The sequence below is a fragment of the Chaetodon auriga genome, chromosome 17 (genome assembly GCF_051107435.1).
Source record: "Chaetodon auriga isolate fChaAug3 chromosome 17, fChaAug3.hap1, whole genome shotgun sequence".
NCBI classification, from domain to species: Eukaryota; Metazoa; Chordata; class Actinopteri; order Chaetodontiformes; family Chaetodontidae; genus Chaetodon; species Chaetodon auriga.
In genome coordinates, this window is record NC_135090.1 from 20,114,188 (window position 1) to 20,136,076 (window position 21,889).

The window sequence follows — 21,889 nt, forward strand, 5'->3', positions numbered from 1 at the left end:
CAGGCGTTTGTAGATCGGCATTTCCTCAAACCGCTGTCCTCATGACTGTTTTTCTGTGGTAGTGGAAAAACAGAGACACGGCTCTTTTCTTTTGTCACCGGCTGTGATGAGACACAGTCCCTCTAGTTTTGTTGTTCTTTTACGTTCAGCACGACCGACCAGGCTGCGTTCACCAATAATCTTTTCTGTAAAACCCTTCACAAGGTAAGATGCATTTGACGAAAAATCCGTGTGAGTTGTCGTTGAACAAGTTATGGCTCGTTAATTAACGAGCCAAGAGATAAACTGAACAAGCAAACAAGTGCAAACATTCACCGACCTGCGCGAGAGGTTATTTAGTTTTTTGTTTTTTTCTCTCTGAAGAGTTTCTTAGTTGTATCTGTCTTGAAAAAAATGAGCCTTATTGACAGTTAAAGATGCTGTTCTTGGTATTTCTTGGTATGACTGTCATCTATAATGACAGACACTTTTACACTGTAATTACCACTTGTTTCATTAGTGTTTAAGTAACATTTTACACTATTTAACCACATTTGAGGACGTTGTGACGAATCAGATTCTGTCGGTTGACATAAAATGAATCAATTCAGATTAAAATAGGTGAGTAATTTTAATAATTGAAGTAAACTTACCTGCCAGGTAAAAGTACCGGAGGCTGAAGTTTGCTCCTTTCTTTCAGTTCTTTGTTAATGGAACAATAACTTGATTGTGCTCTTTAACAAAAAACCTTCACTTTTGCTTTAGTAACTTGTGGCCACTTTTCACTGTCTTTTACCTCTAATTAAAAACACTTACCAGCTAATTGATAATGACACATATCGATTGTTGTAGGAAGTAGGTTTCAGACCTTATCAGTGTTTTTTTTTATAGATGTCAGTGCTGTTAATGGGATTTTTTCACATTGTTTATTTAAAAAGGAGAATTCACTTTGCAGAAGTATGGAGAAAACCTAAAACCGGGTTTTCCACATTAACTTTCATCCCCAACTCGCCCTGAACTAGGAAGCAGAAATAAGCTGCGTAACAGCACATAATAACACACATAACAGAGAAATTGTTCAGAAAGGAGCGCTGCCTGAGGATGCTCTTCTCACGGAAGCCTCACACACACATATTTGCACTTGCAGACAGGATTCACATGTTAAAGGCAAATAGTAAATGCTTTGTCACGGGTGAATACCTGTCAGATGGACTGAGTGGGATTTTTTCACACATTTCTGTCAACATAATGGTTACTTGTGACTCCAGAAAAGTAAAGACATTTTGTTGCAAAATAATGATTAATGTCATAATAATTACCTTTTATTTGTGTCTTATTAGAAAATATTGGCAGCTGCAGTGTGCTTAAAAACACTCAAATCTGTTGAAATGAAAACGGAAAAGAGAGTGTGAAAAGGTTTGTGTGTCTTGAATATAGAATTAAAAGACGGTGTTGATTTGGCTGACTTAATTTCCTCGGTCGGGTCAGTCCACGGCTGAGGGGTACTGATCACCCATTGTCTTAAATAAAGAATAAAGGCTCATACAAATGTTTTGCAGACATCTGCATCTCCAGCGGCCGTTTAAACATTAACTTTGGGATGTTTATGTGGAATACACATCGTACAGACACTATGTCACTGAATTAGGAAACCAGGCAGACAGATTAAAGCGAACATGGAGGATTATTGACCCCCATTCTGTGCAGGCTCAGCCTGGGCAGCCGCTGATGTCCTCTCCCAGTTTTTACACGTTGCTTCATTCCCTCGTGCACATGGACGCTTTACTTGAGGTTTGTGAAATTGTAACAACAGACCAAACAACTAATCTCTTAATTCTTAATCATCATGCTGTTCTTGTGGCGTGTGCTGACAAATGTTTTGGTGCAGAGGTCACATTTGTGCATTTGGGATCAAAGTTTTGAGACAGCTCACACATTCCTTCAATCAAAACGTATTGACTTGAATACTGAAATGGACTGAGGCTGACTGGACGACGAACTCAGCCAATTCTGTCAGACGGCGGTGATAATTGAAGGGTCGTTCACATCACTGTAACTGTTTATTGATGTGATAACGTCAGAGCAGCTGCTTCAGAGGATCTTTGAGCCGTTCTTGTCTTCACACGCTGCGGTAACACCGTGTGTCTCCGCTGTCGTGAGAAGTTCTCCACCTCTTAGCGTTATGAAACCAAACTCGACCAGCCAGAAATTACTGGATACGGTCAAAAATGCATTGTCATCAAAGCTCCAAGCAAGTATGTTTTTCTCAGTTCCTGATTGACAGTTTTTCGTGATGGTTTCCTCCTGCTGAAGTCACTTTTCTGGCCATCAACACTCAACAGCAGCAAGTGTAAGAAGTGAAACTAAGGTCGCTTTTGCAGATAAACCCACTCTGTGTCATTTATTAGCATAAATTAGATCGTTAGAGTTCCAGATGACATCTTAAAATTAGTTGTTTCATCCAACCTACAGGCCAAAACCCAAATACAGTTTACTGTCATGTATGGCAGCAAAAAGCATCAGATCCTGATATTTAAGAAGCTGCGTTAAGGCTTTTTCTGCACTTCCTCATGTTGTTCCCACTGCTGCCTTCAGTTTGGTGGTTTTCACGTTTCAAGCCAACAGGAAATCTTTCACTAAACTTTCGTGGACGGTGGTTTTCTCACTTCCTGAAAAGGTTTTGAAGGTTGAACATTTTACCTCAGCAACTGGCTCTGGTTGGTTTGTGTTCAGGTTGCGGCTCAGTCGAGTACTGCGTCATCTTCGTCACCTCGCCTCCAGCTTCTGTGTGTGTGTGTGTGTGTGTGTGTGTGTGTGTGTCCGTGTGTGTGTGTGTCCGTGTGATCAGGCTTTGTTTGTCTGACCGTTGTGTTTTTTGTAAAACCTGCTGGCTAACAGGGTTTTAATAATAATCTGCTGATGTGTGATGTCACTTGACTTGTGTTCTTCTATTTACTTGTCACGTCTTTATCTCACCATTGTTTGTGTGTCATTGTTTGTGTGTGTGATAAAGCGTCCCTCTGTGTCTTTCTGATCACTGCTTCTGTCTGTCCGGCAGGTTTCCCAGACACCATGACCCAGTGACTCAGTGACCAACTTTAGTTTCCCGAGTCAGCCGAGCGCCATGCCGCCACCAAATGGCTACCCCGTCAACTCAGCCCGTTCCAACAAGAGCGAGGACAGCGAACCCCTCATCGAGAATGATGCAGGTGTGTTTATCCATGTAGTATTGAGGGTATTCAGTTAAGACTTTGGCTTTGCTACATGCCAAAACCATCAAGACCAGTTCTTTCAGCTGTGTTAATATTAAAAGCTGAAAGTCGCACAGTCAGCGTGAACTCAGGAAAAATTCACATTTAAGAGCTTTGAAAAATAGAATGTTTAGATTTTTTACTTAAAAATCAATTATCAAAAGTAAACCGACTGACGGTTACAACTCTGTGCATACTTTGATTTAAAATAACCTCTGGTGCAAACAAAGACATGCTCATGTCCAATGTGGCGTTAAGCATTCATCATGCCTGAAACGTTCATCTGACAAACTGAATATGCTGCGAATGAATCTTTTCCATCAGCTCGCCAACATGCTGCATACTTCATGTTCTAGTTCTGTCACGGGTCAGCGTCTGTGGTTGTTCAGCAGATTCTTCGGTCGACACATCAGCACCTCGCTGGTTACAGATTACCTGTTATGTCAGATCTTAAAGAGGAAGCAGGCCATCACATGGTGGCAGTGAAACTGATGGTGAAACACTCCTGAAGTAAAGGCAGTGGAGCTGACTGACATGCACGTTCAGTGTTTTCTCTATTTCCACATTCGTTTCAGGGGTAACCTCTCTGCCAGAATTCAGAACACTGGAAGCTGCTGTTACCTACAAATTGACTGAGAGCTCTTTTATTGTGTCCAAAGAGCAACAGGTCAATCAACTTCACTGTGTTACGTCTCGACATGTGACCCTGATGAAGGCCAGAAACTGAAACATGATGGTCTCATAATAAAGCTGCTCTTTAGAGTCACACCCCGTTTAGACTCGGTATTAACACGGGATCTGTACCCAGATACGCTGTCTGTTCATTAAACAATCCGATCTGACCTTTTCATTTAAAGCCGGTGTCTTTAAAGCATTTTCGTTGTCCTCACTGAGATCAGATCTCTGTCCTCCAAACATAACTCCGGTAAAATCTCCGTTCTGTGAGTTGTTGAGTGAGGGGACACTCTAAACGCCGTGAAACGCTGTCTATGATAAATCCCATACAGACACCAGATTACATGTACATTTTGTGGTATTCTGTGTGAACAGTCCATCCCCAGTGCTGCTCGGTCCGCCTCAACCTGTCCGTCCTCATGTTCTTCGGCTTCGCTGTGGTCTACGCTCTCCGGGTCAACCTCAGTGTTGCCATGGTAGCCATGGTGAATACCACTGACCCCACGCTAGCCAAGAACAGCTCCATATCCCAGGCCTGTCCAGTGCCACAAGGGACGGACAACACGACTGATCCCTTCCTGCAGCCTGAGGGGGTGAGCATCCACCCAATTAAGTCATGTCAAGATTATACAGAGAGCAGAGGGGAAACGTGCAGGTGCTCAAAGCTAACGACACGTCTGTCCAACAGCAGGTCTCAATTCCACCTGCTTTGACTGTATTTACACATTTTGAATAAAGACTGTCTGCAGTGTGTCCCTGCTGTTTCACCCCTTCTCGTCCTCTTGTCCCAGATCCCTCAGTACCTGTGGGACTCTGAGACTCAGGGCTGGCTGCTGGGAGCCTTCTTCTTCGGCTACCTGTGCACAGAGATCCCGGGGGGCTACCTGTCCGGTCACTATGGGGGCAGCATCTTCCTGGGTTTGGGTGTCCTGGGCACCGCCGTCCTCACTCTACTCACCCCTCTGGCGGCTCAGATGGGGTCGCACTGGCTGTTTGCTCTGAGAGCCCTGGAGGGCTTTGGAGAGGTAAGAGTGTGAGGTGCAGTGTGCATTTTTTTAATGTGTTTCTGTTGTCATTTCTGTTCGGGGTTATTGTTTTTTGAGGAGTTATTTCATATAGTTCCTGATCTTTATGCTCCTCTTATACTGCATTTTTTATATTCTTATTGATCCAGTGACATTTTCATTTTGTATTTTTGTTCACTTTGTGGAAGCTAATGGGGATCTAATGCAGAATATCAAGAGAGTTGCTGATGAGTAATCTGTTGGTCGACTAATCACGTCACTCTGCCCGTCTCCGTGTTTCATCTGCAAGGGTGTGACGTTCCCCTCCATGATGGCGATGTGGGCTCGGTGGGCTCCTCCTCTGGAGCGCTCGCGCCTGATGACCCTGTCGGGATCTGGGGCCAACTTCGGGGCCTTTGTGGCTCTGCCGCTCACCGGCTACATCTGCCAGACCTTAGGCTGGCCCGCTGTCTTCTACATCTTTGGTGAGGCGGGGGAACGCACACAATCACACACTCACATCACAACGCAGGTGAAGGGAAGAAGCTGATCAATAAACCTGATAAAAACGATTCATGTGCAAGAAATGAGATGTAATCAAATGTTAGTTGTTGCTGTGTTTGAAACACAGAAACCAGCTGCGTCATGTGTCGAGTGCTAAGGCTACACAAAGGTTGTACCACTGCATTGGTGCATTTCCAGCACTTGATTTTTCTTATGACTTCTGTTAATTATTCACCAGCCTGTACAATAAAAGGTTCTCTCTCTCCCTCTGTTTCTCTGTGTCTCTTTCAGGGGCTTCTGGTTGCGTCTGGTCAGTCTTTTGGTTTATTTTTGTTTCCGATGACCCTCGCACCCACCGTCGAATCAGCAAAGAGGAGAGAGATTACATCATAAACTCCATCGGACCTCAGGTGCATATAAAACATTAACCGACGTTTTATTTCTGTCTTGCTCTGCATTTTCTTTAGTGAAGATGAGGAAAGTGAGAAGAGGTAACTGTGTGAAATACGTTTAAATGAGAGGACCCAGAGGACAGATTATTCATGGTTTTGTGAATGACATGCATTGATTAAATGTAAAACTCTGGCATGGTGCATCTTAAATCTGGAATATAAATACATGAAACAGAAAGTTATGACTGTGAGTCCACTCAAAGTGTTTCCTTGTTTTACCAATTAGCATGAAAGCTGCAAATAAGGTGTTTTATGCAGTTATTTGTAAGGTTTTTTTTTTTGGCAACTTGACTTCTTGAGTTTCGTCTCAGTCGTGGAAAAAGGTTAATTGACGTACATATGAAGTCATAGATTTTTCGGTAAGGAAATTGACGCTAGTTCCCTCTCGGACTTCCTTTTTCCACTTCCTGTACTGCTCTGTTTTTTCTTACTTTCTCTTCCCTCCGCCGGCCTGCTCAGCTGTTTGTTGTTGTTTTTAATTCAAAGATTGATAGATGCCTGTCTTTTCTTTCTTAACCCTGCTCAAATCTGTTGAATAATCTTTTTTATTGTATCATAAAATCAGTGAGAAATTTCCACATTTTCCTCGGTTTATGCCTCTGGGTTTTTTGGTCATCTGTGTGTGCTGTGTTGATCTGATGTGACACTGCAGGGTACAGGTCACGGCTGGTCCGTGCCGCTGCTGCCCATGCTGCTGTCGGTCCCCCTGTGGGCCATCATCATCACCCAGATGTGTTCAAACTGGTCCTACTACACGCTGTTCACCTCCCTGCCCACCTACATGAACATCATCCTGCACTTTGACCTGAAATCGGTGAGTTTTCGACTTATTTGTTCCTCTGTTTCACATCAGAAATAACAGTAAATAAGCCATTGCACTAGCGATGGTTGGTCCCATTTAGCCGCTTCAGGTTCAGGGCCCTGGTGTTGTGCATGGCGGCAGCGGTTCTTCTTTTAAATAATAAGACAAACTGTCATCATGAAGTCGATATTACCCAGACAGGGCATCATCTGTCTGCCTCTCTCTGTCCAGAATGGCTTCCTCTCTGCTCTGCCGTACCTCGGCGCCTGGTTGTTCTCGATGCTGTCGGGCGTCGTGGCCGACCTCCTCATCGAGAGGAAGGTGTTCAGCGTCACCGTCGTACGTAAGCTGTTTACACTCGCTGGTAAGAAAACTTTTCCTCTCACATCCTCTTTCTGTACGTCACGTTCACACGAGTGTGTGCCTTTCTGATTGCATCTGTGCTCTGTGTGTGTATGTGTGTGGCTGACCGTAACCAGATCCTTTACTTCAGTAAAAGTACAAATACTACACAGTGGAAATACACTGTTACAATTTAAAGAAATTTTATTTAAAGAATTCCCAGGTGGACTTTCCATGCTTGACTCATTCATCCACCTCGAGCTGCTCCCTGTGTTGTAATGAAGGTCCTGAAGCAACATTAATGATGATACTGTAGGATCAACACCAGCGTGGTCATGTCAGATAAATAAATATAAAACAGTTCTCTACATTTTGAACCAGTATTTTAGGAAATGTTACTTCATGACAGACCAAAAAACATTCCGCTGCGTCTCAATGTGTCACGTGACTTGAATGGAGATGGAGGACTGCTGCCCTCATGTGGTGTGGATTCAGCAGCACTCAGTGAGTGAATCCACCCACTGTCAATGTGATGCCAAAGGATTGAGACACGCAGAGCAGCATCGATGACGGCAGTGTTTTCTCAAAGCGTTCAGATCTCGTCCTCCTCCTCCTCCTCTCTGCAGGCTCGCTGCCCGCTGCAGCTTTCCTGGTGGCTGTGAATTACGTGGGCTGCAGCCACATCCTCACCGTCGTCTTCCTCACGCTGTCCACAACCATAGGAGGGGCCACCGCCCCCGGAGTCTTCATCAACCAGATAGACATCGCTCCTCGGTGGGTGTCACCGCCTGTGCTCACAAATTCAGTCCTTTATGAGGGTTAGACAAGCTCCAGGTGACGTCTGCAAACCGTCCTGTTTTCAACTGAGTGTCTGTCAAAAATGATCAATGATTCTGTTTTGTTTATGTTTTACACAGCGTCCAAACTTTTTTAGAGTCTGGGTTGTATGTTTAGTTATATGTGGATTATGTTTTGGTAAAATCGTCCAGTCTTGCTCCTCCTGACTCCTAAAGTCAGACTGCTGTACATGCAGCATGTGTGATCCACTAAATTAAATGTAGTAACTGTAATATAACTCACTCTGAAGAACACGTTGTCCTCTGTCTTGCAGGTATGCAGGGTTCCTTCTGGGAATCACCAACACATTCGGGACCATTCCTGGAGTTGTGGCACCTATTGTTACAGGATACTTCACTGAGGATGTAAGTCTCTAAAAACGAATGGCTGGGTCGGTCACAGACTGAGTAACAGACTCCACTGACGGACTGTGTTGATGTAACAGATGTGGATATTTGAGGCTTAAGGTCTGTTTGTCTCAGTTGTTTCCATTGTGGTCCTCGATGTGAAGACAGTGAAGATGCAGGGGTTGACTAGGCGACATCACACCGCCAACAAATACAGTCAAAACCTAAATTATCAGCAATAAAAGCTCTGAAGACAAACTGCAAGAAAAGAATTCAAAAGATTCAACACAAATTATAACCACCAGTTTCTAATAAGCCGGAATTTGATCTTTTTAAAATTGATTCTGCAAAAGTAAACTCTGATCTTCAGCCACTGGCACCACAGAACCTAAAGGAATAAGAACCCACGTTGGTATTTAAGTTCTGCGAGCTCTGGTCTTCCCCCGATGCTGCAGGTGGTAGCTGTAGCTGTTCGGCTCTATCCGGCAAACCCAACACTGTGACTCATTTGTCCTCATAGATCTCTAATGTGTCTCAGAGCTTTTCCCCAGACCTTCAAAGAAAACATCTCAAAATGAAAGAATCAAGTTCAGCTATATTGTCTCTATACAATGAAATGCTGAACATGTATAAACAGTTAATCAAATGCTGAAATTAGAATAGAGTAAAACCAAATACCTGGCAATAAAATAGCACTAAAGAACGTGCGTAACTTCCTCTCCAGAAACCTCGTTCAGTAGTTGACGCTCTCCAGAGTCTTTAAGGGCATGCTCTGTCTGCCCAGACGTCTTCTGTTATTTCGGACAGCGTGCGGTGAGATGCACTAAAATACACACACACTCCACGTGATGCCTCACTGAGGTCGTACGCTCTTCTTCTTTTGTCGTCAGCACTCCCTGGCAGGCTGGAGAAACGTGTTCTGGCTGGCGGCTGGGATCAACATCGCCGGCGCCATCATCTACACCCTCTTTGGCAGCGGGAAGATGCAACCGTGGGCCATCACGGAGGAGGAGAGGGCGGAGGCCGACAAGAAGAGGAGCAGCTCCGTCTCTGCTTAAAACAGGAAGAGGCGGCTGATCCACCCAGCGAACACGGACAGAAGGGGCAGATGCTGTGCAGCTCTCAGAGAGCTTTACAGGTCGACCTCTGCAAATCGATGCAGAAATGACGGGAATATACGCAGTGTTCACACTTCACAAACATGAGGAGTGTGGGAGGTGTCGCTACAATATTATTAGCCAAAGATAGCACAAAGATTATTCATATCACTGGACGAGGATCAATGGATCAGAATAATTTCCATATTTCTAGTGTTTTTATTAATAATATTCACCTGTGTTTAGAACCAGCTGAATATTTTTCCTCATTTGCACAATATTCCAGCAAAGGCATTAAGGATTATAGAGCAGTGTTTTACATTAAATTTCTAAAAGAGGGTGAGTGTAAGGCAGACAGATTTGCACACTGGCATAAACAGAAAAAAAACAAAAAACATTACAATGCAACGATTCAACATCTGCTGGACATTCGCTGCCTTCACCAGGCAGCAGGCTGTGATTACTTTCACTCTTGTTCTGTTTAGTGTTGTTAAATGTCACAGGGGCGCAGTTTACCTCAGTGATATTTACATAATAACCAGTGATGTTTGCACCGACTATACGTCACCTCAGGTTTGACCAAAACAATCAATGTGTGTGATTTTTCTTACCACGTTTTAAAGTTTTTACCTGGAGGATTTGAAAGTGCTGCTTTGTTTACAGCCGGATCTGTTTTCTGACTACGTCTGGGTTCTCCAGTAGGACCAAAAGAAGCACTTTCCACATGGAAAAATACACCAGAAGCCTTATATTTGATAACACTGCCAATATTTGGCAAAAGAATCTTAAGCTTCTTAAGTTTCATCCAGAAAACCAAAGCACCTTCCACTGCCAGGGTTGAATGTTTTTAGTGAAAGTGCCACAAACTATGACCTTTGTGTGGATTTGCAGTGTTTTTAATAGTTTCTGTGAGTTCACTGCCTCATCAAGGTGCCGCCTTGTGTTGCTCATTCCTTCAACTACAATAATCATTCTTTTTACAGAAAACAGGACGTTTGAAAACATCCCACCATCTTTGTCACCTCTTATGAGCGCGTCAAGGCACGCTGTGGCTGTAAAGGTGTGCTGTGTTTAAACGGATGCAATGATTGTTTTTTTTTTTTTACCGTCTCTGCTTTGAAAATGTGTGATGTCGCACAGATGTGTTAAATATGTTTATGCCTTAGTTTCTAATTTATTGTGAAGAAAATCAAGTTTGTTTTACAGAGCAGAACTGCAATCTGTGGCATCTGAGTGGAGTCATTTGTCACATTTTTACAATTTCAGCCTGTGTGTATGTGTGTGCACCTGTTCGTGTGCATCCAGACTATTGTGTTGTGACCAGATTGCTCGTGGTCAGCTAAAATCAGCACATGAAACACAGGTGTTCATGAAACTTGGGTCCACAAAGTGAGACACAAACCTCCATTTAACTGTTTCCAGGGGACAAGATGTTCCTGTTACTGATCACGTCGAGCGGCAGAAGCAGCTCCATGCATTACGTCTTTATCCCAATGTTATTTTTTGTCTCCCAACACAATAGTCTCAATGCTGCTTTAATTTAAGAATATAATTCTTGTGTATAGATGCTAAATTTCTTTATTTTAATTACATTACGTGTAATTGTATAAGATTGACTCCTGTCCAAGCTGATGAAACCCCACAGTTCTCAGACATTACTGAGGACAGGTCCTCGCTGTCCACATCTGTTTTGTTTCATTCATAACATTGTATTTCCTCCTGAGGTGCAGCCGGTGTTTTTACTCTGTCTGCAGAGGTTGTGTGAATGTCTTTGGGTAAACACCGCCTGTTCAGTGTTAATCCCACAGCACCCACATTTACTCATTTTTCCACTTTATCTTAATCCGCAACAAATACACCCATCAAAGGGTAACTGGGCTCTTGGCTGCTCAATGGAAATCAATGCTTCTCTGCGGCCACTAGATGGTGCAAGAAACTATACATATGAGCAAAGATCTTTGGGCTGTCAACATGGAAAAAGTGACACCAAAAAAAGTTGGAAAAGAGAGAGATGCTCAGTCAGTTTGATTCATTATGACAACACAAAATATCAGGCTAAAAGTGAATGACCAGTTAATAAACAGGTCAATAATTGTATATAATATGGTTTTCTGTGGTGAATCTATTCTGTACTCAAAACATTTTGGGGGAGTTTTTCCCTCATCAGAAACGAGGGTGTTGTTTGCTGTATAGCCCGCAAAGCCCCTTCAGACGAACTGATTTGTGATATTGGGCTGATTAAATTAAACTGACTCCACCTGGTTTCATACTTCTTGACTATTTTATTATTTTTTCTCCATCTCACTTCCATCCGTTACATCCAGATGTGTGTCCTCTGTGTGATAGTCCATGTTAACATGCACCACAGCTGGAGCGGAGGGTGTAGCTGATGTTTCCAGAGCGGTGCTAAAGCTTGCATCAGAATTTTGATGAATGACCCGGAAGTTGTCATTGTGGAGCCGGTGTGGTGCAACTGGATTTGTCGTCCGTAATTTTCTTCACGATATTCACGCGTTCCTTATGTCGTTGTTACTCGATGAGCAACTTCATTCCGTCGCCGTTAGATAGCTCGTCTTAAATACCGTTTGATTTGAGATTCAGCCGGTGCAATCCTACCTTTTATTGTCGGTCTTTTTCGGGCGTTTCCGGTCAAATCAAAACATTTTACAACGGTTAGCTAATGTTAGCATTGTTTTGACATAATTGTTATTGTATGGCTAACCTCTCCAGTTTACTCATTTTGACGTTAATGTTGTATTTGCTTTATATTTGCTTGTTCATGACTATAAAACAACAAAAAGAGTTTATCTCAACACGCCACCGGACCGTCTAACTTTTATTAGCCGTTGTAGCAAGCTAGGTCACGCGAACATAAAGTGACTCCAGTCTTGCTCATGAATTTTCGATGGCAGCGCAGACAACTGTCTGGAAGGGCAAACATCGTACTTTTTACTCCACCACATTTGTCTGACAGCTACAGTAACTAGTTACTTTTCAGATTGCAGCTTTCATCCCTTTCCTGTCCAAAGAAAACCATGTATCTCCAAACTGGGTGAATTTGAATGTGTTCCTTTATTCTTTTTGTCTATTTAGAGATACGTGGTACTCACTGATGCCACAAACGTGATGATCTTACAGGATATGATGCAGTGCTGTGGATTTAACCAGCCAACAGTATGTAAAGTTACATGTTAACATCTACAGCAATAAAATACAATGAGCTACACACATTGAAGCACCAGTAGTATTCATTCAAAAGTAAAACACTGACAGTCAAACAGCACAGAGAACTTTTACTTGTAGTGGAATGTTTTCACAGTGTAGTATTATTACTTTTATTGAAGATATGATATAACTTTATTAATTGCACACTGGGGAATTTTAGGTGTGACAAACAGCAAGCAATAGTAGCAGGAATAAAAAAGAGACATAGGAAAAAACAGACTATAAAAGGGGATACAAAATAAAAAATCAACTATACATATGTGCATTATATACAAAAGGAGTATAAAAATAGTATCGTCAATGGAATTTTTTGTAATTGCACATGGTAAGATATGGACAATAGAGTACAGTGTTGTGTACTATTGCACAGTAGAGAATGTATGTAACACGGTTGAGAATATATATATACTGTATATATACTTAAGTAAAAGATCTGAGTATATCTTCCACCACTGAAAATAGGGACATGATAAATTGAGCCCAAGGATATGGATAAAAAGAGATTTCTCCACTCCTTGGCTGGCTTGAGGGGGCAGTCAGAGCCAGAGGTGATTCAAACATTTCATCAAGACACCTCCCCTGGAGGTTGTGCATATGCATGTGATCCGCACCTCTCCTTTATACAGCAGGTGTGAAACAAATGCACACAATAGCCTGGGCAACCAAAAGGAAATACTTGGTTTGCAAGTGTGAACCAGACTGTGGAGCGTGGGGGAGTGTGGAGCAGGAGGAGGCTGCAGGAGATGTGGAACTGACTGTGTTGCAAATGTGCTTTGTTTGAATTAACTGCTCCCCTGGGCTCAGATTATAATCGTATACTGTGTGCTGATCTTGCTATTTGATTTCCTAAAACTCTGCCTGTATGCACATGAATGCCAGTGTCGTGGGATTTTCTGAATGTTGGCTTTGATCAGAATCAGTCACAGCTTCTTTTTTTTTCTGCACCCACACAGACACAAAGTCATACTTCTTAAAACTGGCAGATAAAGACAACTGAAGTAGCAGAACTGACTTAATGCTGCGACTGCAAACTGTGGTTTAAACTGGAATCCATTAACATTTTTAACCAAAATATTGATCATGCATGCTTGTTTAATGTGCGAGGTGAAATACTGTCTATCTATATCTGTCTGTGTATGGACACATACTTGCTTCCTACTGCCTTCTGCCTTATGAACCTAGACCCCATTCATGATTGTTTTAAGCAAAGAGTGATTTCTCCTCTTCAATTTAACATTTTTTGGATGCTGAGTTGAGTTGAAAGTATCCAATTTTTCACATGAAACAAGCAAAGTTGTTCATGTACTTTATTTTGATTGTAATTTATATATGTTAAAGCAGTGACCTCCTAAAATGAAGTGACTGCTTTGACCAAAGCAGGAGTTTTGTTTTCCTCTCTGTATTTGTATACATTTAAGGGTTTTGTGTCATTTCCGATCCTATACGTCGTCTCACAACTCACCAGGTTAATGCTCAAAGGTGCTTCAGAGCATGCTGTGCTCCCAACTTTGCAGCAACAGTTTGTTCCTCCCTTTCCTGCTGCTACATTTCAATGCCCCCGTAAAGAGATGATTTTCTCAGATTGGTGTGAAAGGACTTGTGTGGCCTGCACAAAGCCAGGACCCTGACCCCATCCAGCGCCTCTGGGATGAACCGGAAGGACGGCTGGCCAGGCCTCATCACTCAGCGTCAGTGGCCATGGTCAATGCTCTGGAGGCTGAAAGAGAGAAAATTCAAGTATTTTTATTGTTTGCTGAATGAGCAGCTTGAGAGGGTCCGATTATAAGGTGGATCATACAAAAACAGAATCATTGCTGTGACATTAAAGGCTTGAGTGGAGAAATCCAAAAGCCTTTATGGGTGTAATGTTTAAAGGGAACAGGAGCCTTAAAATCGAGTGTTTTCTTAACCTGATTCTGTACAGACTGAGAGAGCAGAGAGACAAAGCTGTTCAGTGCCTTGATGAGCACACTGAGGTTTACGGCTGCATCACATAAACAGGACAGTTGAAAGCGAATGAATGAAGAATGAATATGAACAGATGAAAGTTTCTCCTGGCGTCAAATTCAAAAAAAAAAAAAAAAAAAAAATTCAGAACCTCACACATATCACATATCTGAAAATCTCTGCAGCTCTCTCTCTATCTGCACTAACAGTTTTTTCTCAGTCCGTAATTAAAATGTTCAGATCTCTCCCGTTGCTATAACCACCCCTCATACCCGATGACTCATCACTGATGTGCTGCCAGGGACTGACTGCCGGCCTGACTGTTGAATCACATTCTCCCTTTCTCTCTCTCTCTCTCTCTCACACACACACACACACACACACACACACACACACTCAGACTTCCCAGCCCCCTCTCCTCCAGTTGGTGCCTGAAATAAGAGCACAGTTGTTGTACTTTGCTCTGTTCAGTCATCAGATCATTTCAGGCTATGTCCTCATGACCAGAGCTGTGTTTGGGGCAGTGTGTCGGCATGCAGGTACACACAGGCTTTTAATGTATGTGTGTGTGTGTGTGTGTGTGTGTGTGTGTGTGTGTGTGTGTGTGTGTGTGTGTGTGTGTTTAGCCATGCCATCGTTGGGGCTCCAGGGGTGAAAGTGTCAGTCTGTCACCCACTTTGGTCCAGACTCAAATACCTCATCAACATGGATTGGTTTGAAGCTTCGCACAGACACTCGTCGTCTCCAGAGGACTTTGGTGTTCCTCGAGCACCTCCGCAAGTTTGACATTCGTGCTTTTTGAGTGAAATAACTCAATAACTAATGAGCCCCTCTGGATAAATTTGTAACAGCTCTGGCAATCCTCTGACCTCTCCTCTAGCGCCATCATCAGGACATGATTTCATTTAGTCCAATATTTTTCTTTATGGCTAAATACATTAATAACTAATGACATTCTCATCAGCCTCAGCTGCAGTTTGTGTTCAGTGCTAATTAGCAAACATTAACATGCTAATGCTAAGATGGTGAAATATATCATACCTGCTGAACAGGCATAATATTAACTCCTATTTGGGTTGTACCTGCTAACCCAAATAGGAAAATGGTTGTTTTATCTGGCTCCAAAATTAAATCAAAAGCCAATCAAAAAGCTGCGTATGCTCAACTTTTAAGTCAAAATCAGAAGTTCTAAATAAAAATATTTGAGTATTAGTGTTTACATGAAAAAGTGATCTATGCACATGTGTTTACAGACAGGCGCGCAGAACAATGAGTGAAGAGTCAAGATAAAAATCAGCTGTGTTTTGACGCAGCAAGCTTTTGCACAACATTTCATATAACAGGTGATTATACAGACAACAACTTGTCTTTTTTCTTTGTTCTTAAACTGCACATCTATTGAAATTACTTCTGCGTGTAATTCAGTCTATATGGAGTTAATGAAGGCTGAAATGTCAGTTTTATTTTCATCAGAAAAAGCACACAATTCAGGCGTAGAGTGGCTGCACAAGTCTATTTGATACCTCTGTATGTCAGGTATATAATGTCATACTTCTGCTAACTTAATAACGTAGACATTTTAAAGTGAGTTCTCAATTGTTGACTACTGATGGACCATACACGAAGAAACCACACATGATGATGAGGACAACAGCCAGAACTGAGTACAGAGCAGAGCTGTACGATGCATTAAATTATAATGGACTTTAATGGACTAAGTAAATGAACGGAGCTCACAGGACTACAGCCAAGTCGGGTCTATTTATGGCAGATCAAAGAACAGCAGTTAAATGCTGAGCAGTTTAAAATGGCAGTTGCAAATCAATAACCTGCCATCTCACACACGTGCTGATTTAAACTGGTTCAGACCACATTTCTAAGCCTCTGCTAATGAATGGAAGTGGCTCCACACAATGGCAACATGTGCTGTCAGAGCGTAATAGGTGTGTTGACTTATAGCCTTGTGAGCTTATATAATGTGAATCATAACAAAGAAGAATAATTTTGCAATCAAGCAAGAACTCAGTGTGCCTGGAAGAGGGGTGCTTGGATGTAACATTCACCTAGGGTTTCTTTACAACACTTTAACAATAAATTAGTATATTTTGCAAGACACACCACACTTCTGGTCACTTCACTCGCACTTTTCACGACTCTTTAAGCAAGTTGGCTCTCTATTTCTGACCCTTGGTCCTCTTATCACTTCCCTCGTCTCCCCATATCTTCCCAGCCTGCCTCCGTCCTTCCCTCCCCACACTTCGGCCCTTCGCTGCTCTTCCTCCCCTGTGGTCGCTCTGCTCTCCGCTGAGTGAAAGCAGCAGCTGCCAAGTCCAAGTGGCTGTTACCTGAACTGGAGGGAAATCCAAGCGAGTAGTTTGTGTGTGTGTGTGTGTATGTGTGTGTGTGCGCGTTTATCGGGGGATGCCAGCCGCCTCCATACTGGGCAACATGCCACAGTGATGGAGCATGGGATGGGACCTGACCTCCTGACCCACAAGTAGCATCCCAGTGGGAAAACGGACCTTTTTCTTAAGTCTATGCAACTATCACATGCTGAGTGTTGCTTTTTATTCACTCTAATCTAATTGAAAATGCACTTCACCATAAGAACATATGTATGTACACACCCATGTAAACGGCCAGCAGATAAGGAGTCTTGAAAGCAGCATGAGTTCACCTTTCAGGGTCCGCGCTCAATGCAAATCTTGTTGGGATTCAGATAATCTCGTCAAGCTGATGAGTCGTCCCAGTATTACCAGTGGGTGACGGGAGGGGTTCCAGGGGGGAGAGCTTTGTGCTGTGTAAGTAGTTATCTGAATAGTTTAAATGAATGCTGAAGAGGACGTGTGCAGGCAATAATGTTTCTATGTGATGTCAGACATAAAATCTCTGAATGATGTGTAAACAAACCCTGAATTATTTGGCATGAAGAAAGACTTTGTGTCTTTGCATGCCTTTTTCAGCTTCTCAGTGATCATTACATTTAATAATTATTATCACACGTATCACACGTTGCCTTGCCATTATTTTTATACAACATCTGTGTAGTGAAAACTGGGTGAAGCTCAATCTGGTTACAATGGAAAAATATCAGGATTCCTGTTATATTTTCAATGTTAACTGTGTCTGACTCAGTGTCACACTTACTGGTATTAATCCCTGAATGTTTTTATCTTTTTTTTCTGCCTGACAATATATTCAAAGTTAATCAGTTACTGGAAAAATATTTCATAGCAAGAGGTCAAAAACAACATCAGTGCGTTCCTGCTGAACAGCTGATGAACTACTGGCAGAAAATGAATGAAACGCCCGTAAATCTGACAGCTTGTGCGCTCTCTCAGCCTGATTCTGGGTCATTCTCACTGTTTTCATGACCGCTGCGGTTCTTGTCTGAACCGGCCTGAAATTCACGGTCCCTGGTGAGACATCATGCATGTTTCAGGCGGCTCATCCGGTGACGTGCTGACGTTTTTTGCAGGAATGTGTGTGATTTGCGGGTCGGCACCGGGGAGGGCGACGGGAAGTCAGGCCGCCTCCCATTCAGTATAAAACCTCCCAGTCCAGCCCGGGTCTTCCTCTTTCTGTTACCTGGCTAGGGGCAGCAGCTTTGGCCGTGAAAACCCAGAAACACCGGTAAGTTCAACTTTGATCCCTGAGGCGATGGAAGAGAGAGAGAGAGAGAGCAGACGTTTAACTCTTTGCGACGCTTATTCAGATTTAGTTTGACGTTTTCCCTTCGACTATTTCATTAAAAACTTTGCGTTTTCGGTTATGTAACTTCACACAAACCTGTGGATTTTTTTCTCTGAAATGGAGGGAATTGACCGTTAAAAATAGAGGGCAGCCGTAACTTGTCGTTTGCTGACCTGCTTGAAGCCACTGTCTTTTGTGTGTTACTGAGTTTAAGCGAGGTTAAATTAAAGTTTTGAACAAAAGAGGTGAGGAGGGAGGAGAGAATGTGGGGGAGCAGGAACAAAGAGGGGGGATGGCGAAAGCCCAGATCCGAGGATGCTGGAATGCCGTTTCCTCTTTCCCTCCATGAAACGACTGCATGTGTTCTCCGGTGACAGGTGTTGGGAGCCTGGACAAAATGGGTGCTGAATATTTGGCAATCTTTGTAACTTTATACGACGTGGCCCATAGAGTAACACGTGTCTCGCCTGGCCTGTGGCCGAGTGAGGCCTAGGAGCCTCTGCCTGTGAGCGCCCTCGAGCCCAGCACCGCAAAGTAACGGTCTGCTGTTTAAAACGGAGCTCGGCGTTAAGTTTATAAGAAATGTGGCCTCATTTTGGTTCTTTAACCACTAAACTGCTGTCAAAATGGTGTTTAAAATCAACGCTTCCAGAGAAGCCATGCTTCAGTTAGCATTAAGATTACTTTCTGTTTAAACACAACGGCTACATGTCCACTAAAACTTTCATTTTAGATTAGATCTTAGAACTGACGGATGTGTCTTTCTTTTTAATTGTGACAGAAACTAATAAATCGAAATGGGAAAGGAAAAGATCCACATCAACATCGTGGTCATTGGCCATGTCGACTCCGGAAAGTCCACCTCCACCGGTCATCTGATCTACAAATGCGGAGGAATCGACAAGAGAACCATCGAGAAGTTCGAGAAGGAAGCCGCCGAGGTGAGCAGTTATTTCGTCTTATCTGTGAATTAACTACAGCCAGGAGTTAAGATGGCGGCGTCAGCGTGCCTACTCTCAGCCCTGCCGCCTGGCACGAGACGGGAGCGACTGTGTGCGCGCACGCGGGGTGGGGCTTAGCGCGAGCAGCGCTTAGAAGTGACTGTGCACGAATTGAGGAGGCCTCAGGCTGTTCAGACAAAACGTGTAATACTGAACTAATACAGCAGAGATGTCTCAAATTGTGCTCAGAAATATGTATTTTACAAGTTATGAAAATGATGTAATGGTAGTAATGTAATAGTAGAAGTGCATTAAGTGGAATGTGTTGTATGTTCAAAATTGGCTGTGTGATGCTTGTGTAATCCAAAGGGAGTGCATACACAAGCACAGAATATGAGGATAAATTATTTTCTGGTAGTCCTTTCAGACCTGAACACTCTAAATTGCTGTCATGTACACTTGGGTTTAATAACAGCCCATAGCAGCATCCTTTTCCTATATCACAAACCTATCAGAATTGGCTTTGTTGGTGAAGTATGTGTGCACACGCTCAAGGAATTTGACTCCTATTTATCCCTCCACAGATGGGCAAGGGCTCCTTCAAGTATGCCTGGGTGCTGGACAAACTGAAGGCCGAGCGTGAGCGTGGTATCACCATCGACATTGCTCTGTGGAAGTTTGAGACCAGCAAGTACTACGTTACCATTATTGATGCCCCTGGACACAGGGACTTCATCAAGAACATGATCACTGGTACCTCTCAGGTAAATGATCATGTTTGTATACAACAAACTCAGCCTGAACTGTATTTGCATCCTGCTTTATTGTATTCAGATCGAAAATCTGATTTTCATTTTAGGCTGACTGCGCTGTGCTGATCGTTGCTGCTGGTGTTGGTGAGTTTGAGGCTGGTATCTCCAAGAACGGCCAGACCCGTGAGCACGCCCTGCTGGCCTTCACTCTCGGTGTGAAGCAGCTCATTGTTGGAGTCAACAAGATGGACTCCACTGAGCCCCCTTACAGCCAGGCCCGTTTCGAGGAAATCACCAAGGAAGTGAGCACCTACATCAAGAAGATCGGCTACAACCCTGCCACTGTTGCCTTTGTCCCCATCTCTGGGTGGCACGGAGACAACATGCTGGAGGCCAGTGACAAGGTGAGGACATTTATAATGTAGTGCTCAACATTAAAACCTGATGGATTGAACATTGGCTGACTTTTTTACTTCAACTCTGTCTACAGATGAACTGGTTCAAGGGATGGAAGATTGAGCGCAAGGAGGGCAATGCCAGCGGAACCACACTTTTGGAGGCTCTTGACGCCATCCTGCCACCTGCCCGCCCCACCGACAAGCCCCTCCGTCTGCCCCTGCAGGATGTCTACAAAATCGGCGGTAAGGATTGAGTAGTGTTATTCTTAAAAGACTGATATTAAGTGGAACCTCCCAAACCATTTTAGTGCTTCAACAAATTATTTTTCTCAGGTATCGGAACTGTCCCCGTTGGCCGTGTGGAGACCGGTATCCTGAAGCCCGGCATGGTCGTCACCTTTGCTCCCCCCAACCTGACCACTGAGGTGAAGTCTGTGGAGATGCACCACGAGTCCCTGCCAGAGGCTGTCCCTGGAGACAATGTCGGCTTCAACATCAAGAACGTGTCCGTCAAGGAAATCCGTCGTGGATACGTGGCTGGAGACAGCAAGAACGACCCCCCCAAGGGAGCTGGCAGCTTCAACGCCCAGGTTTGTATTGTGAACTTGGAGGAGCTTATGAAAGCATTACCTGAAAGGGTCTCAGTGTTCGGTCAAGTTTCAATTGATCAAGTTCTAATTCAAAATGTGTCCACAGGTCATCATCCTGAACCACCCTGGCCAGATCAACGCAGGCTATGCCCCTGTGCTGGACTGCCACACAGCTCACATCGCCTGCAAGTTCAGCGAGCTCCTTGAGAAGATCGACCGTCGTTCTGGCAAGAAGCTTGAGGACGCTCCCAAGTTTGTCAAGTCTGGAGATGCTGCCATTGTCAAACTGATTCCACAGAAGCCCATGGTTGTGGAGCCCTTCTCCAGCTACCCTCCCCTCGGTATGTTGTTGTTGTTTTTTTTTTTTTTTTTTATAAACTTGAAAGCCAACTATATACACTGAATTTAGAAATACTTTTTACACAATACAATGAAGATGCATGATGAAGTGCACACATGCAGTTACTAACTGCTCACCCCTTTTCTCTTCCAGGTCGTTTTGCCGTGCGTGACATGAGGCAGACGGTGGCTGTCGGTGTCATCAAGGTGGTTGAGTTCAAGGAAGTAACCGGAAAGACAACCAAGGCTGCAGAGAAGGCCCAGAAGAAGAAATGAATGGTCGTACAGGACACCCAGCAACAAGACGTGTGCCGGCAGCAGCGGGCCACTGCTTACCCCCATCCTGGATCATCTTTTCTGAGGCAGATCTCTCTACTCAAGGACTGGCTTATGCTGATTAAAACTCATCGCAAAAGTTTCCGCAGGAAAAAAGAACTGTGGCATTGTCACATACCTGAATCACATGACAGTGCTTCTGAGTTAAGTTTTAAGTTGGAAATGGTTTAGAACTGTATCTCGCTGTTAAAATACCACATTAATTGGAAAGAAAGCTGCTGGTAACTAATAAAATAAATGTCTTTGAAAAAATGGAAATTAGCTCGTCTATCCTTCTCTTTTGCTCTTGGTGTCAGGTTTTTAGCTGTCATAGGCCAGCCTCTGTGGTGCAGCTGTTTTTGACCATGCTATCTGTGTGCGGTGATACACTTGTCATCC

General features: G+C 43.5%; 2 protein-coding genes across 2 annotated transcripts; both read left to right on the plus strand.

Moving 5' to 3' along the window:
* The first annotated feature begins 37 nt into the window (after positions 1-37).
* On the plus strand, positions 38-11,547 carry LOC143335672 (sialin). Its single transcript, XM_076755242.1, has 11 exons — positions 38-204; positions 3,038-3,188; positions 4,281-4,498; positions 4,697-4,930; positions 5,220-5,394; positions 5,705-5,823; positions 6,518-6,679; positions 6,899-7,031; positions 7,636-7,783; positions 8,121-8,211; positions 9,084-11,547. Exons 2-11 carry the CDS (start codon positions 3,104-3,106, stop codon positions 9,249-9,251), a joined length of 1,533 nt encoding a protein of 510 aa, XP_076611357.1. The 5' UTR covers positions 38-204; positions 3,038-3,103; the 3' UTR covers positions 9,252-11,547.
* Positions 11,548-17,796: 6,249 nt separating this feature from the next.
* LOC143335046 (elongation factor 1-alpha) lies at positions 17,797-21,769 on the plus strand. The gene is made up of 8 exons (XM_076754144.1): positions 17,797-18,095; positions 18,937-19,096; positions 19,681-19,860; positions 19,956-20,252; positions 20,339-20,489; positions 20,580-20,836; positions 20,943-21,177; positions 21,330-21,769. The coding sequence occupies exons 2-8, from the start codon at positions 18,953-18,955 to the stop codon at positions 21,449-21,451; spliced, it is 1,386 nt and encodes a 461-aa protein (XP_076610259.1). The 5' UTR covers positions 17,797-18,095; positions 18,937-18,952; the 3' UTR covers positions 21,452-21,769.
* The last annotated feature ends 120 nt before the right edge of the window (positions 21,770-21,889 follow it).

Bases quoted from the DNA above. Each gene is read 5' to 3' on its own strand.
- LOC143335672 (XM_076755242.1), top strand. From the start codon at position 3,104: ATGCCGCCACCAAATGGCTACCCCGTCAACTCAGCCCGTTCCAACAAG. The intron at 5,395-5,704 runs GTGAGGCGGGGG...TGTCTCTTTCAG, and splicing joins CGCTGTCTTCTACATCTTTG to GGGCTTCTGGTTGCGTCTGG. The intron at 7,784-8,120 runs GTGGGTGTCACC...TCTGTCTTGCAG, and splicing joins CAGATAGACATCGCTCCTCG to GTATGCAGGGTTCCTTCTGG.
- LOC143335046 (XM_076754144.1), top strand. From the start codon at position 18,953: ATGGGAAAGGAAAAGATCCACATCAACATCGTGGTCATTGGCCATGTC. The intron at 19,097-19,680 runs GTGAGCAGTTAT...ATCCCTCCACAG, and splicing joins TCGAGAAGGAAGCCGCCGAG to ATGGGCAAGGGCTCCTTCAA. The intron at 20,837-20,942 runs GTTTGTATTGTG...ATGTGTCCACAG, and splicing joins CTGGCAGCTTCAACGCCCAG to GTCATCATCCTGAACCACCC.